General features: G+C 46.0%; 1 protein-coding gene and 2 non-coding genes across 11 annotated transcripts; 1 reads left to right on the forward strand and 2 right to left on the reverse strand.

The window, feature by feature from the left end:
* Positions 1-3,310: 3,310 nt before the first annotated feature.
* LOC119353620 lies at positions 3,311-8,177 on the forward strand. Of its 9 annotated transcripts, none has more exons than XM_037620242.1 (8): positions 3,311-4,785; positions 5,320-5,393; positions 5,475-5,524; positions 5,684-5,762; positions 5,881-5,964; positions 6,127-6,207; positions 6,294-6,454; positions 6,809-8,177. In XM_037620242.1, exons 1-2 carry the CDS (start codon positions 3,434-3,436, stop codon positions 5,360-5,362), a joined length of 1,395 nt encoding a protein of 464 aa, XP_037476139.1. In that variant the 5' UTR covers positions 3,311-3,433; the 3' UTR covers positions 5,363-5,393; positions 5,475-5,524; positions 5,684-5,762; positions 5,881-5,964; positions 6,127-6,207; positions 6,294-6,454; positions 6,809-8,177. The 9 variants fall into 9 exon arrangements, with proteins under 9 accessions (XP_037476139.1, XP_037476140.1, XP_037476143.1 ...); XM_037620243.1 differs by having other exon boundaries at positions 7,125-8,177; XM_037620246.1 differs by having other exon boundaries at positions 7,132-8,177.
* Positions 8,178-9,944: 1,767 nt separating this feature from the next.
* TRNAI-UAU lies at positions 9,945-10,018 on the reverse strand. Its single transcript has one exon. It is a non-coding gene; the product is annotated as a tRNA-Ile (tRNA).
* Positions 10,019-10,099: 81 nt separating this feature from the next.
* TRNAI-UAU lies at positions 10,100-10,172 on the reverse strand. The gene has a single exon. It is a non-coding gene; the product is annotated as a tRNA-Ile (tRNA).
* Between the last annotated feature and the right edge of the window lie 2,884 nt (positions 10,173-13,056).

Raw genomic sequence — 13,056 nt, forward strand, 5'->3', positions numbered from 1 at the left:
AGTGCTCCCTCTGAGTGTTGGTCCGAACCGGGCAGCCTGCGGGGCCACCTCGGGGAAACTTGAGGGTTGATTTTACTCGTAGCTTGACCTATCTGAGTGTGCCCTGAGAACAAGATATGTGCAGCTCCTATCGGGATTTGTCGGCACATTCGGGCGGTGTTGCTGATCTTGTTTTAACCTGTCGAAGTGTCTTGAGTAACCGAGATACCGAGTCTGATCGGAACGTCTTGGGAGGAGGTCTATTCCTTCGTTGATCATGAGAGCTTGTCATGGGCTAAGTTGGGACTCCCCTGCAGGGATTGAACTTTCGAAAGCCATGCCCGCGGTTATGGGCAGATGGGAATTTGTTAATGTCCGGTTGTAGATAACTTGAACCTTAACTTAATTAAAATGAATCAACTGAGTGTGTTACCGTGATGGCCTCTTCTCGGCGGAGTCCAGGAAGTGGACACGGTGTTGGAGTAATGTTTGCGCAGGTTGCTCTCTAGTTTCTCGCTCGCGCTTTGCCTCCTCTTCTCGCTCTCTTTTGCGAATAAGTTAGCCACCATATTTGCTAGTCGCTTGCTGCAGCTCCACATATTTACCTTGCCTTACCTACAAGCTTAAATAGTCTTGATCGCGAGGGTGCGAGATTGCTGAGTCCCTGTGGCTCATAGATTACTATTACACCAGATGCAGGGCCTGATGATTCCGCTCCAGGAGACACGTATGAGCTCAAGTGGGAGTTCGACGAAGACTCTCATCGTTACTATGTTTCCTTTCCCGATGATCAGTAGTGGTGCCCAGTTGGGGGGTGAACGGGACCGTGTCGCATGTTGGGTTCTCTTTTATTTTGGCGCCGTAGTCGGGCCATGAGTGTTTGGATGATGTAATGTTATTTATGTACTTGATTGACGTGGCGAGTGTAAGCCAACTATGTTATCTCCCCTTTCATTATTATATTACATGGGATGTTGTGAAGATTGCCTAACTTGCGACATATGCCTTCAATGCGATTATGTCTCTAAGTCGTGCCTCGACACGTGGGAGCTATAGTCGCATCGAGGGTGTTACAATTAGTTTGATATTTTCTTTAATAATGTAAATGAACTCTTGTGGTACTTTGCTTTAAGAACAAGAAGTAGATGTTCTCTATCAAATGGTTGCACTACGATGCCTTGAGGCTTTCTTTCACAAAAATGCCTATAAATGCTTGCTGAGCAAATAGTTATTTAGGTTGTCAGTGGAGATTGAACGTATGTGGACACAAATTCTACACAACAAATACTTATAATCTAAGATGTTAGCCCAGGTTACCGTAAGCCCTTCTGAAAGGGGCTAATGAGGGTAAAGGACACCTTTTTCCGTAGAGTGAAATTTGGTGTTGATAACGGCACAACAATGAGATTTTGAGAAGACACGTGGTTAGGGAAGACGCCTCTAGCCTCAGATGCTAGAGAGGTGGTGAGTGATCTGGTGAATGGCAACCAAGGCTAGCATGATGAGATCATTAAAGAAATCAAATCCAGAGTAGCTAGCTTTGCATGTAATTTTTTAAGGTCGTTTAGTTAATGAGTATGCTCATGAGTTAGGGAGGTTTTTCTCTTTCTTCAGGTCATGATCGTCATTTGTGGCTTATTCAAATCCATGGCCCGAATGTTATCCCATAAACTATTGTTTTCGATGAATAAAGCATTGCTTTACCCCTAAAAACATGATTTTTTGTGTTGTTCTTTTTTTGGAGAATCCTATTTAACACGCTTTGCGTCAATTAGGTGCCGAAACGCATAGGCGAACGAGTAGCTGGTTTGGCCTATTTGTGTGGTGGTTTGCAGAGATCCCTTCTGATGCTCTCGTTGCTTGGAGAACGATCATTGTGCTTGTGACTGTTGCAACCCATGGTGTCCTCTCAGCTCGCTGGCATGTCGTGTCATCCCGCTTGTCTCTCGCATTAGCACCCAACATTGTCAACCTCCTGCTCGAGGAGAGGCCCAATTAAAATCCACACTCCCTTCAATTATGCTTCGCCATGGATCTTGGACGTCTGTGGTTTTTTTGCTTCCGCTAGCCCGGCATCCCCATCCATTGGTGCTTCAAACCGCTCTGGCTGATCAGACCGAGTTGCTTCAAGGTTGGAAGACACGAATTGAGAGCTTCCTGGAGCGGGCGGAGGCTGCTTTGAGCATGCTCTCCTTTGTGTCGGCTAAGGTTCTGGCCACGCAGACACCACTCTCTCCTGTTGGCTCCACTGAGGACGAAGGGGCAGAGCCATATGGTTGTTTCTTCTCTCGTGTTCGGGAAACTTCATCGTTGATGTCCGCTTCGTCCGTTATGCCTGCCGTTGTGGGTGAGTCCATCGTCGTGCTTACCTCATGCTCGAGCTTCGGGATATATGTTCGATCCCTGCTTCGCCTCTGTCCTTGGAGCGGTTGGAGGTGGGCTCGTCGACGACCTTGTGTGAGGGGCATGTTTATCCTTGGTCTTGTGAGCAATTGGAGGCGCCGAAGTCCATTGTGTCGATGGTTCCTGTGGTGGAGGGTGTTGTGTCGTGGGTTCCTCGGGTCGACGATGTCGATGCGGCCGGTCTGTTGGTGTCTGCCCCTAGTAGGAGCCCCTTGGTTGATGATAACTACATCAAGAAGTACAATGGGTTCCATGATTTTCTTGACGAATGGGTGGCTGGTCAGCCTGGAGCCGGCAACACAAGTGGCTGCCTCCTCTAGAAGAAACCCAATAGGGAGAAAGCAAAGAGAAACAAAAGCAAGAAGGGTGGTGTCATCCGGAAGACGCCCGCGATTTCATGATGGAGGGTGCTCCATTTTTATCGTGGTCGGTGTTCTTGTGTGAAGCTCCATTGTGTTGTACAAGTGTCGAGGGTTTCGGTTGTGGTGCATTGGGAAGGACACATGTGCGGTCACGATGTTTTATGTTGTGTGAGTAGTACGACTTTGAGTTGTTTGTATGGATTTTCGCCCGGTTTTCTAAAAATTAACTGGGCAATTATCTTCTTCTTAATTAATCGGTGAGGCAAATCTTTGCCTCCATTTTGAAAAAAAAACAGGACATGGATCTGGTATTGAGAACCATCCAGAAGGATTCTAAATCTAAAAAATAATAATTCTAGAAGGTTTTTGAATGTTTTCTTCACTGGTATTATTATTATTATTATTATTAATACTCCCTCTGTTCACTTATATAAGACGTTTTAGCAAATTCAGACAGTGCACTAAACAGTTCAAACCCAGCTGTCTGAAACGCCTTATAAAAACGAACGGAGGGAGTATTATTGTTTTTCGGTTTCTTCTTTTTTATGATCTTTCTTTTTTCTTTGTGTTGCTTTGAACTGAAAAACAGAGGTCTCGGGGTCGTGAGAAGACAGAGATAACCCTAATCTCCAAATCCTTCCTGTCCGGCGACGCCACCAGATCCCCACCAAAATCGGAACCCCGTCGTGATGGGCGACGCCGCCGACGCACCCCGCCGGCGTCGGCTGGACTCAATTCTCCTCGCCCGGAAACCGCGCCTCACCGACAGCAGGAACGAGACCACGGCCACAGCCGTATCCATGGATGGCTTCACCATGGCGGTCTCCTTCTGGATGGCCGACCCGCCGCAGCTGTCCATCTTCTCCATCTACTGCTGCCGACCCCCTCATCTGCAAGCCGGGCCGTACTGCAATTTCAAAGATTTGCCACGCGTGGTCGGCGTCGGCGCGGAGGGCCGATTCGTCCTCTTCCGCGCCGTCTTCGACCGCCGATACACATCCGAATATTTCCTGTACAAGGCCGGCGAGTCGCCGTCGCTCGAGTGGATTCCTTCTCCCTACGAGTATCATGATGGCGACCTCCATGATCTGCGCGGGGTCAGGGAGTTCGGCGTCCTGCAGCAGCTCGGCGGCCACTATCTCGTGGCCGCTCTCTGCCTCGACCCGTTGTCGGATGACTATCACCTTCGGATCTACTCGTCCGAGAGAACGTCATGGAGCACCAGGACACTGCCCAATCCATGTCCTGGGGTCGACAGGATTATACCCGACAAGGTGATCACGCTTGGAGAAGAAGGCTTACTAGGGTGGGTTGATTTGTCACACGGCCTGCTGATGTGCGACCTGCGTCAAGATCATGTGCGTTTCACTTTCATCCCGTTGCCGGAGCCGTTGCCTGGGAACAGATACAAACTAAAAGGTCACATTCCCCCTCCCACCGCAAAGAGAAGCAAAAAACCAGAGGACGAATCTCACCCAAATCTCTGGTGGTTTCGGGATCTCGCATGGGTTGATGGCGTGCTCAAGTTTATTGAGATGGAGAATCTTGCTCCTGAAAGCCAGAGCGACAAGGGTGATGTTATCTACGATTCAGACTTGATCATGTCGCTCGAGCGCAAGGCCGTGGATTGGCATTGCAAGCAGCTGTCCATTGGGGGTGCCTGGAGGGCTGTGACATGGACTCGGACAGTTTCGTCCAACTGTTGGCGCCAGACATGTGCTGCCAATGTCGCTGACATCTTGGTTGTCGACGGATCAGCACATTCATCTTTGTTGCCCGGGTTAAAGGGCGAAAAGTTGACATTCAGGGACCTCTACTCAGCTTTCCCCATCCTGAGCCCGGATGGTGACGATATTCTTTATCTCAAATCAATGGTGGAACCCAGTAATAAGGATGGATGGGCGGTCGCTGTTGACTTAGGAAACAAGGCAGTGAAAGCAATTGGCAAGTATTGTCTTCCGGATGATTTTTATTATAGCTTCCGTCATGACCCTGAACATCCTTTCCGTGTCTGTACATTGTCCCTGGTAATTGTCTCCAGGTAACTGTTACCTGCTCGCTCTTATTGTTTGGCATGCCTATGCAATGCTTACAATCCTTGTCCACTTAGTTATTACTGTCTCCGGTCTTTTTTACTCCGCATATAAGATTTGTCTGAAGTCAAACTTCGTAAAATTTGACCAACTTCATAGAAAAAAAATATCAACATTCACAATACGAAATCAATATATTTTTTTGAAAGAAATACGAAATCAATATCATTAGATGCATCATGAATTCAATTTTCATATTGTATAACTTTAGTATTGTAGATGTTGCTATTTTTTCATATAAATATGGTCAAACTTTACGAAGTTTGACTTCAGACAAATCTTATATAAGGAGTAATAAAGACCGGAGGGAGTATGTTCTTCTTGTGACTGCGTTGGCGAATTAACCTGGGTGCTATTTGGACCCACTTGATGGCTGCCTGATACCTGCATATTGCTTTGTGCATCTTCTGCGTATTTGCCAGTTCCCTAAAACCCCGGGATTGTGAGTATGGTGTTGCTTATGATTTTAGCGGTTTCTGTAGGCATAGAAGTCTCAGCGTGTCGCAAGATCACAGGGGATGCTAGCAGCTCTTCAAATTATCCAAGCAACACCTCAGTAAGTATTTTGTATCACTTTTTATTTCAACGAAAGAATTTCTGCCAACTCCAAGTAACTTGCCATCTCTTCTGTGCATAGTTCCGTGCGGGTGAGCTCAATTCCTGCGAACCAAGGAGCAAAATCCAAAGGCAAGTTTCTTATTCTCTAACCTTTCTTCTGCTAATGCCTGGGCACCTATGATCCGATTTAGATCAATTCGTTCTATAATTTGATATCTATTCACCTATTAGTTTTACCTGATATTACCATATTGGGTTATTTTTTCCAATTGACTTTCTGTTCCTCAGGTCATTGGAATGGGCTCGGAAAAACAAGCATGCACGAAATGCTGCTGGGACTTTTATGCAGAATGATCATATTTCCCAGGTCCATCCTATTGAAAACAATCTGTGGAGGTTTCCATGAGGGCAGTCCAATTTACGTTCTGTTTATTATCGGTGGCTCATCTAGTCTCTCTCTCTCTCTTCGTTCGTGATGCGAGCAGCAGCTTGACGATAAGGTGCTGGAGCTAGAGCAGGAGATAGAGCAGGAGCTAGAGCGGGGGTGGAAACAGAAGAGAGAGCAGAAGGTATATTTGGCCGAGATCCGTGTGAACTTGCTTTTGCGAATTTCATCCTTGTGCTGTTGTTCGCTTTGCCATGCATCGATAGTTGGCAATCCCATATGCCCTGTTTCCAATCAATTTTCCCATCATCGTTCAGCAAGGTTAATTAGAATGCACCATTTCCAGCCACAACAGCAGTGCTTCAACAAGTGGGATGCGCCGTGCTACCCCCCTGGACATTCAGTGTGGCCCCATCAAAACAATCTGGTATGCTGTATTCCATATACCCTGTTTCACATTTATCTATTTTCTCATCATCATACAGCAAGATTAACTAGAATGTACCATTCCAGTCACCGAGGAAATACTTCAACAAGCCAGACGGACCATGTGTCCTTGGGTATGCATCTTTGCCCCCTGTACAGCTGGGTCGTCACAACTACCAACCTCTGTGGCGCAGCCACCACCATCAAAACAGCAGTTGACTTCTAGCAGTGAGTTTGGACCTCATGAGGTAAAGACATTGGTGAAGCTTATGATATTCTGATATCTCCTCTATTGACATGTAGCTCTGGAACAGACCATCTTCACTTGTTAAAAATTACTCGCAAGATACATATTCTAAGTAGTACTCCCTCCGGTCCTTTTTACTCCGTGTATTAGATTTGTATCAAGTCAAACTTTGCAAAGATTGACGAAATTTATATTAAAAAATATCAACATATACAATACCAAATATATTATTATATGAAACTACATTCCATAATGAATCTAATGATATTGATTTCATTCTATGAATGTTGATACTTTTTTCTATAAGTTTGGTCAAATTAGAGATACTTTGACTTTCAGCTGAACTTATTTGCAGACTAGAAATGACCGGAGGGAGTAATTCTCTCACATGTGCTGTCATGCCGATGGACCCAACTTGACATGTTCCGTGCATTTTTTAATTATTTGTTTTGAAAGTAAAAGAGGGAAACAAACTATGGGCACCAAGTTTAAAAATATGTAATCAGTAAGTCTAAAAGCAACTGCATTATTATAGTAAATTCATTATTTGAGTTCATTGGAATATAATAAGCAACAAAGATGAAATTATCTATTTCTGCTGTGATGTGCTACTTTTGACGTGTTGCCTAGGTGTCTGTTTTTTCATCATCTTACTACTATAAGTTGTTAAGATTTCAGGCACCCCAGCCATGCTTCAACAATTGCAGTGGAGCCAGCTACCATGGGTATTAACAACAATTTTCTGCCCCTAACTCATTTGCCTATGGCGCACACACCTGCTATGCCAGCTACCAACACCAGTGGCTGCAACTCTTACTTTGGAGCTGCCTATTGGTGCGTTTTGGCAGCATTCACCTCCTGTGGTGCAGCGTCAGCCAACACCTAGTGAGATAAAAAAAAAAGCACTGAAAAAACCTGTGTTTGCTGACATGTTCCTCTTTTAGACAGTAGACATGGAGTGAATCTCTCATTAAGATTACTTTTTCAAGATGGTCATTCTTGCAAGTAATTCTGGGCTTGTTGCATATGCAAAACCCTTGTGTGTTTCAAACTGAAATTTAAAGAGGGTTACATAGTGTCAAGACTCAAGACTATGTAAGGTAATATCCTCTCATAGTTTGACATTGTTTCTTGAAACATAAACGTAACCATTTTGCTGAAATGTGAGCACGTAAGGAAAGGTGCTAACTTTTCAAAAAAGAGGAGGAATCCCATCGAAAGGAGCGAATGCTGGAGAAATGTGTGGTAAGGTTGATGGGGAGCCTGGAGTGGCCAAATGAAGTGTAGATGCTGAACTAAGGAAACTAGTCAACATTTAATATCCTCTTTCAGTTGATTGTGCTGAAAAATATATAATAAAAATATGGTTAATCCTAGTAACTCGAAACATGTGCATTATTTGTTACCATAGAAAAGTTTCGGGAGTTGTGGTTTTAGAGAAGAGGTGACATGTGGCATTCTCTTGCGGAACATTTTTGTTGTTGACTAATTAGTTGATTTTGCCGTGCAGTGATATTACTGGCTAGATTTGACTGGATCAATGGCTATGCTCAGGTGAGAGTATGGTGTAAATGTTTAAGCTTTCTGTGTGTGTACTATCGGGAATTTGTTTCTACCTGAACAGTCATCTTCTGATAGATACGCATCAGATAAACATGTCTTGTGTTATAGTCTCACAATATTTCTTGAATAGAAGTGGAATAATTGACTGAAAAATATTTTCACATGCATGGTAGAATGTTGTGGTGGGTCTTTTCCCATACATGATTGTATGTTGAGGTGGGCTTTATCCCATTCATAATTGTATGATGAGGTGTCATGCTTGTATGTTGAGGTGGGCTTTATCCCATTCATAAATAAGTTAATGGGAATGATCCTCTTAGGTATATAGGATGAGATTCCGGGTAGATGAGATTGGAGCCGGAGTTGAGACTCCGGGTAGATGAGATAGGGCTCGATCCGGTGATGCGCGCGGGCGGTGAGGTCCGTTTTACCCCACTCGCTCCCTCCCCTTTGCTCTGTATTCGCACCCACCAAAATCACCGCCATCGCTATACCACTTCGGCTGCCGGTTAGGCCTTGCCGGAGTGCTCCACCCAAGAACTTTACACTTCCACGTTGTTCGGATCCTGTCCCACTGTCGGTGTCGTCCATGGCAGACACCAAGCCCAACAAGTGTTTGGCCAAATGCATTGAGAATTTTTTTTTACATTCTTGTTGTTTAACATGAAGCAAGCACGATGGTGGGTACTCGGTGAGGGAGGATGCATTGTTGGGTGATGAGTGATTGGCCATAAGTGCGGTGTTTGTAGGCATGAAGCAAAATGGCACGATATTTTTGCAACATGTGCAGTCTTTGTTTCATGAGCATAAGCACTATGGGCCCTACAATTTGGATTTGATGAAATGATTTCAACGTGAAGTCGCTACTTCATCGGTAGTACACCATTTGAGACGCTGCCATGCAGCAGCAGCAGCAGTCTGAGAGAATGAAAAGTCTGAGAATTACCAGCTTCTGGTTTTGGCTTCAGTGAAGCTTACGAGCATATGAATATAGGGAAATGATTAGCTGGCCGATCACGCGTAGCGTTCCGCCACTCATGCAGCCGATAGATCCAAGTTTCATGGGACCGTGCACAACGCAAATCTTAATGCAAAACACCTTACTCGTGGCACCACATGACTCAGTCCGCGCGTGACGCATGCCTCTGCCACCTTAACAAATTTTTTGCAACATTACTTGTGTTGCAGAAATTCTTTCGCAACAACACACATGTTTCAAAAAATTTAAGACGGAGAAAATATTCCGCAACATCATTTGTGTTGCAGAAGTTGCTCCGCAACAACACCCATGTTATAAAAAAGTTAAGACGAAAACAAATATGCAACATCATCTGTAGTGCAGAGTCGTTCTGCAACAACATCAATGTTGCCAAAAAAATTTGAGACGAAAAAATAATAACCCTGTAACAAATTTTTTACCGCGAATGTTTCTTACGTGCATATAATAGAAAAAAGAACATTTTTGGTCTCAGAGGGGGTTGAACCCTCAACCTGTGGTTGATAAGACTGACGCTCTAACCAATTGAGCTACAAGACCTTGACAATTATGTCTATTTAATTCTTAAATACTAAAATATGTATTAGAAGTATGTGCATATAATAGAAAAAAGAACATTTTTGGTCTCGGAGGGGGTTGAACCCTCAACCTGTGGTTGATAAGACCGACACTCTAACCAATTGAGCTACAAGACCTTGACAATTATGTCTATTTAATTCTTAAATACTAAAATATGTATTAGAAGTACGTGCATATAATAGAAAAAAGAACATTTTTGGTCTAGGAGGGGGTTGAACCCTCAACCTGTGGTTGATAAGACCGACGCTTTAACCAATTGAGCTACAAGACCTTGACAATTATGTCTATTTAATTCTTAAATACTAAAATATGTATTAGAAGTACGTGCATATAATAGAAAAAAGAACACTTTTGGTCTCGGAGGGGGTTGAACCCTCAATCTATGGTTGATAAGACCGACGCTCTAACCAATTGAGCTACAAGACCATGACAATTATGTCTATTTAATTCCTAAATACTAAAATATGTATTAGAAGCTTACGTGCATAAAAATATTTTAAAAAAGATTGGTCTCGGAGGGGGTTGAACCCTCAACCTGCGGCATATAAGACCGATACTCTAACCATTGAGCTACGAGACCTCTACGAATATGTTTATTTTTTAATACTATTAAAAATTTAATAGTTATTGGGTTCAGTGGTTAACCAATACTCTCCTCCGTATACTAGAGAAACATATTAAGAGCAGTAGTTTAATTGAGTTTATAATAAAGAAAACAAGGTGCAACTGGGCAACGGGACCTCTACGCTTCTAACCATACGACAAAGAAACAAACGGATTATAGGGAGATTAATAGCACGAGTTGATATTTTGGTTCGTAAATTAATCTCCACACCACCGGTTCTTGATTGCGTTCGCGAGAGCATATATATAATTCGAACTACTATTTCATTCTGCATTGTTGATCGAGTTAAGCAAGCACCATCCGGCCAGCCAACAATCTTACCCTGCTTCGTCCTCTGTTTATACTTGTCTTTTCTGCTGGCCATCGTATCTCTTTTGTGGGAGAGCAATCACGGCCGATCGTTCCCGAGCTTGATGCATGTATGCAACAAAAGAAAGTGAAGATCAAAATACAATATCCCAAGAGAAAATGCACGTCGATCAGAGCGCTCGACCTCCGCATCACCCAGGTCTTTCTACGGCCATGTTTGTTTGAGCTTTTGCTTCTACTTTTATAACTTCTTTAATTTGGTCAAAAAAACATAAAAACTCTTAACTAGATGCTTTTGAAGCTTTTATGGCTTTTGATGAATCAATATAACAATATTTAGCTTCAAAAGCCATAAAAGCTCCAAAAGCACCTATTTAGGAGTTTTTGTGGCTTTTTTTACCAAAGTGGAAAAGCTGCAAAAGCAGAAGAAAAAGCCCAAACAAACAGAGCCTAAGGGCATCTTCAAGACGGACCCGCAAATCTCCCACAACCGTTCGGATCACTTTGTCTGGACTGTGAAACCCATCCAACGCGGTCTTGTATCGGTCAGCAGGGCGGTCCGGACGCGGTTTCTCCCACAAACTAGAGACAAACGGTGCCGGAGGTTTGCGGGAGTCCGGACCGATCCCATGCCCGCTTCTGACCGCCCTGACCCGCCAAAACCCCTTCTCCCTTGCCCGCACGCGTTTCTGTCCGGCGCCAGCTGCCCGCATTCATACCGCTGTAGAGTGCGCCACTCAACATTGAAGACGGCTCTGGGTGGACGCGACCCCTCACTGCCTCCGTCATTGAAGCGGCGCCGGCCTGGGGCGCCGCTCGCGACGCGTCTACGGTGTTCGTGCCTGTTCAATGCCGAAGACACGTAACTGGACGGGACGGGACAGATATCTACCACGCCCGTTCAATGATTATGTCTGTCCATATGCCACCATTAAGTAGGTTCGCCGACTGAGAAACCCACTCCGGCACCGCGCATTGACGTACTCGTATGCTTCGCCTCACCAGAATCTGCTATATAAAGGCGGCCACACCCGGCTAACTCCACAGCACAACACAAGCCCCTCCACATCCTCCGTTACACTGTATCTGCCATGACCGCAAGCGGGAAAGCACTATGGGACAGTCTATCGCCAGTGATCAAGCACGCGGTGGCCGCCCTTGCCGCCGTCTGGCATAGCTTGCCCGAGGTCTCCGACGACGAGGACGACACCACGTTGGGGATGGGCCTCTTGTGCATGCCGGCTTCACCATGGAGCAGGCGCAGACGCACTTCAACGCTGCCATGGCGGAGGTGCCTTTGTCGGCATTCCAGCAGGCGCAAGAGGAACAACGGTACAACCTGTTCTTTCTGGAGCAGCATCGACTGGCGAGCGCGCGAGTGAGGAGGCCGTGGAGGCCACCGCCACGGCGAACCCAAATTTTGTCGCGGAGTAGCGTGCCATCTATGATGCCATCCACACTCAAGCCACCGATTGCCAGGAAGCGACAGCCGTGGAGGCGCAGCTGCAGGCGATCGCGGAGGAGAACAACGCCAGATGCGCCTCCTACGCGCCGCCGACGAACCATCAGCCGACCCGGTGGGCTACAGCGCCGGCGCCCGCATTTCCCTCGTGGACCTCACGTCCATCGGGAATGGGCAAGGCATCGACTCCTCCGAGGATGAGTAGGCCACGGGAGGCGGCGGGGCCTGGTGTCCCATGTGGGCCGGTCTGTCTCCCGTGTTCTACTCTTCCTCGTCGGAGACCACACCTTCACTTCATCGGTCTTATCACCGGTGCTCGTGGAGACGGCGGAAGGAGGACGACAGGGACTTGGACGCCAGGCGCCGTGTAACGCCCCAGATATACTTTCCATATTTGTATCCAACTCTTGGCGTTTCCGGTGTCAAGTTATATTTATTTCTCGAGTTCGGGTCTTTGTCTCCGTGTGTTGTTTTCGTTTTCATGCATCTCATACCATGTCATCTCGTGCATTGCATTTGCATACATGTTAATCTCATGCATTCGAGCATTTTCCCCGTTGTCCGTTTAGCATTCCGGCGCTTCGTTCTCCTCCGGTGGCCATTTCTAGCTTTCTTTCGTGTGTGGGGATTAAACATTTCCGGATTGGTTCGAGACTTGCCAAGCGGCCTTGGTTTACTACCGGTAGACCGCCTGTCAAGTTTCGTATCATTTGGACTTCGTTTGCTACTCCAACGATTAACCGAGGGACCGAAAAGGCCTCATGTGTGTTGCAGCCCAACACCCCCCAAATTTGGCCCAAAACCCACCAAACTCTGCTCCATCGTCTCGGTCGTTCGATCACGATCGTGTGGGCGAAAACCGCACCTCATTTGGACTCTCCTAGCTCCCTCTATGCCTATTTATACCCCCTCCATTCGGATCTCTTCTTCCCCGTCCGAAACCCTAGTTCAAAAAAAAAAACATCCTCCGCCGCCGACGGACACGTCCGCCCCAGCGCCGGACGCGTCCGCCGCCGCCTGCCTCCGCCACTCAGGCGCTGCCACGTGGCGCCGCTCCTCTTCCCCGCC

This window comes from Triticum dicoccoides, chromosome 2A, assembly GCF_002162155.2.
Source record: "Triticum dicoccoides isolate Atlit2015 ecotype Zavitan chromosome 2A, WEW_v2.0, whole genome shotgun sequence".
Lineage (NCBI taxonomy): Eukaryota > Viridiplantae > Streptophyta > Magnoliopsida > Poales > Poaceae > Triticum > Triticum dicoccoides.

Excerpts from the sequence above, each read along its gene's own strand:
- LOC119353620 (XM_037620247.1), top strand. The coding sequence starts at position 3,434 with ATGGGCGACGCCGCCGACGCACCCCGCCGGCGTCGGCTGGACTCAATT. Across the intron at positions 4,786-5,319 it reads TCCCTGGTAATTGTCTCCAG|GCATAGAAGTCTCAGCGTGT; the intron begins GTAACTGTTACC and ends CGGTTTCTGTAG.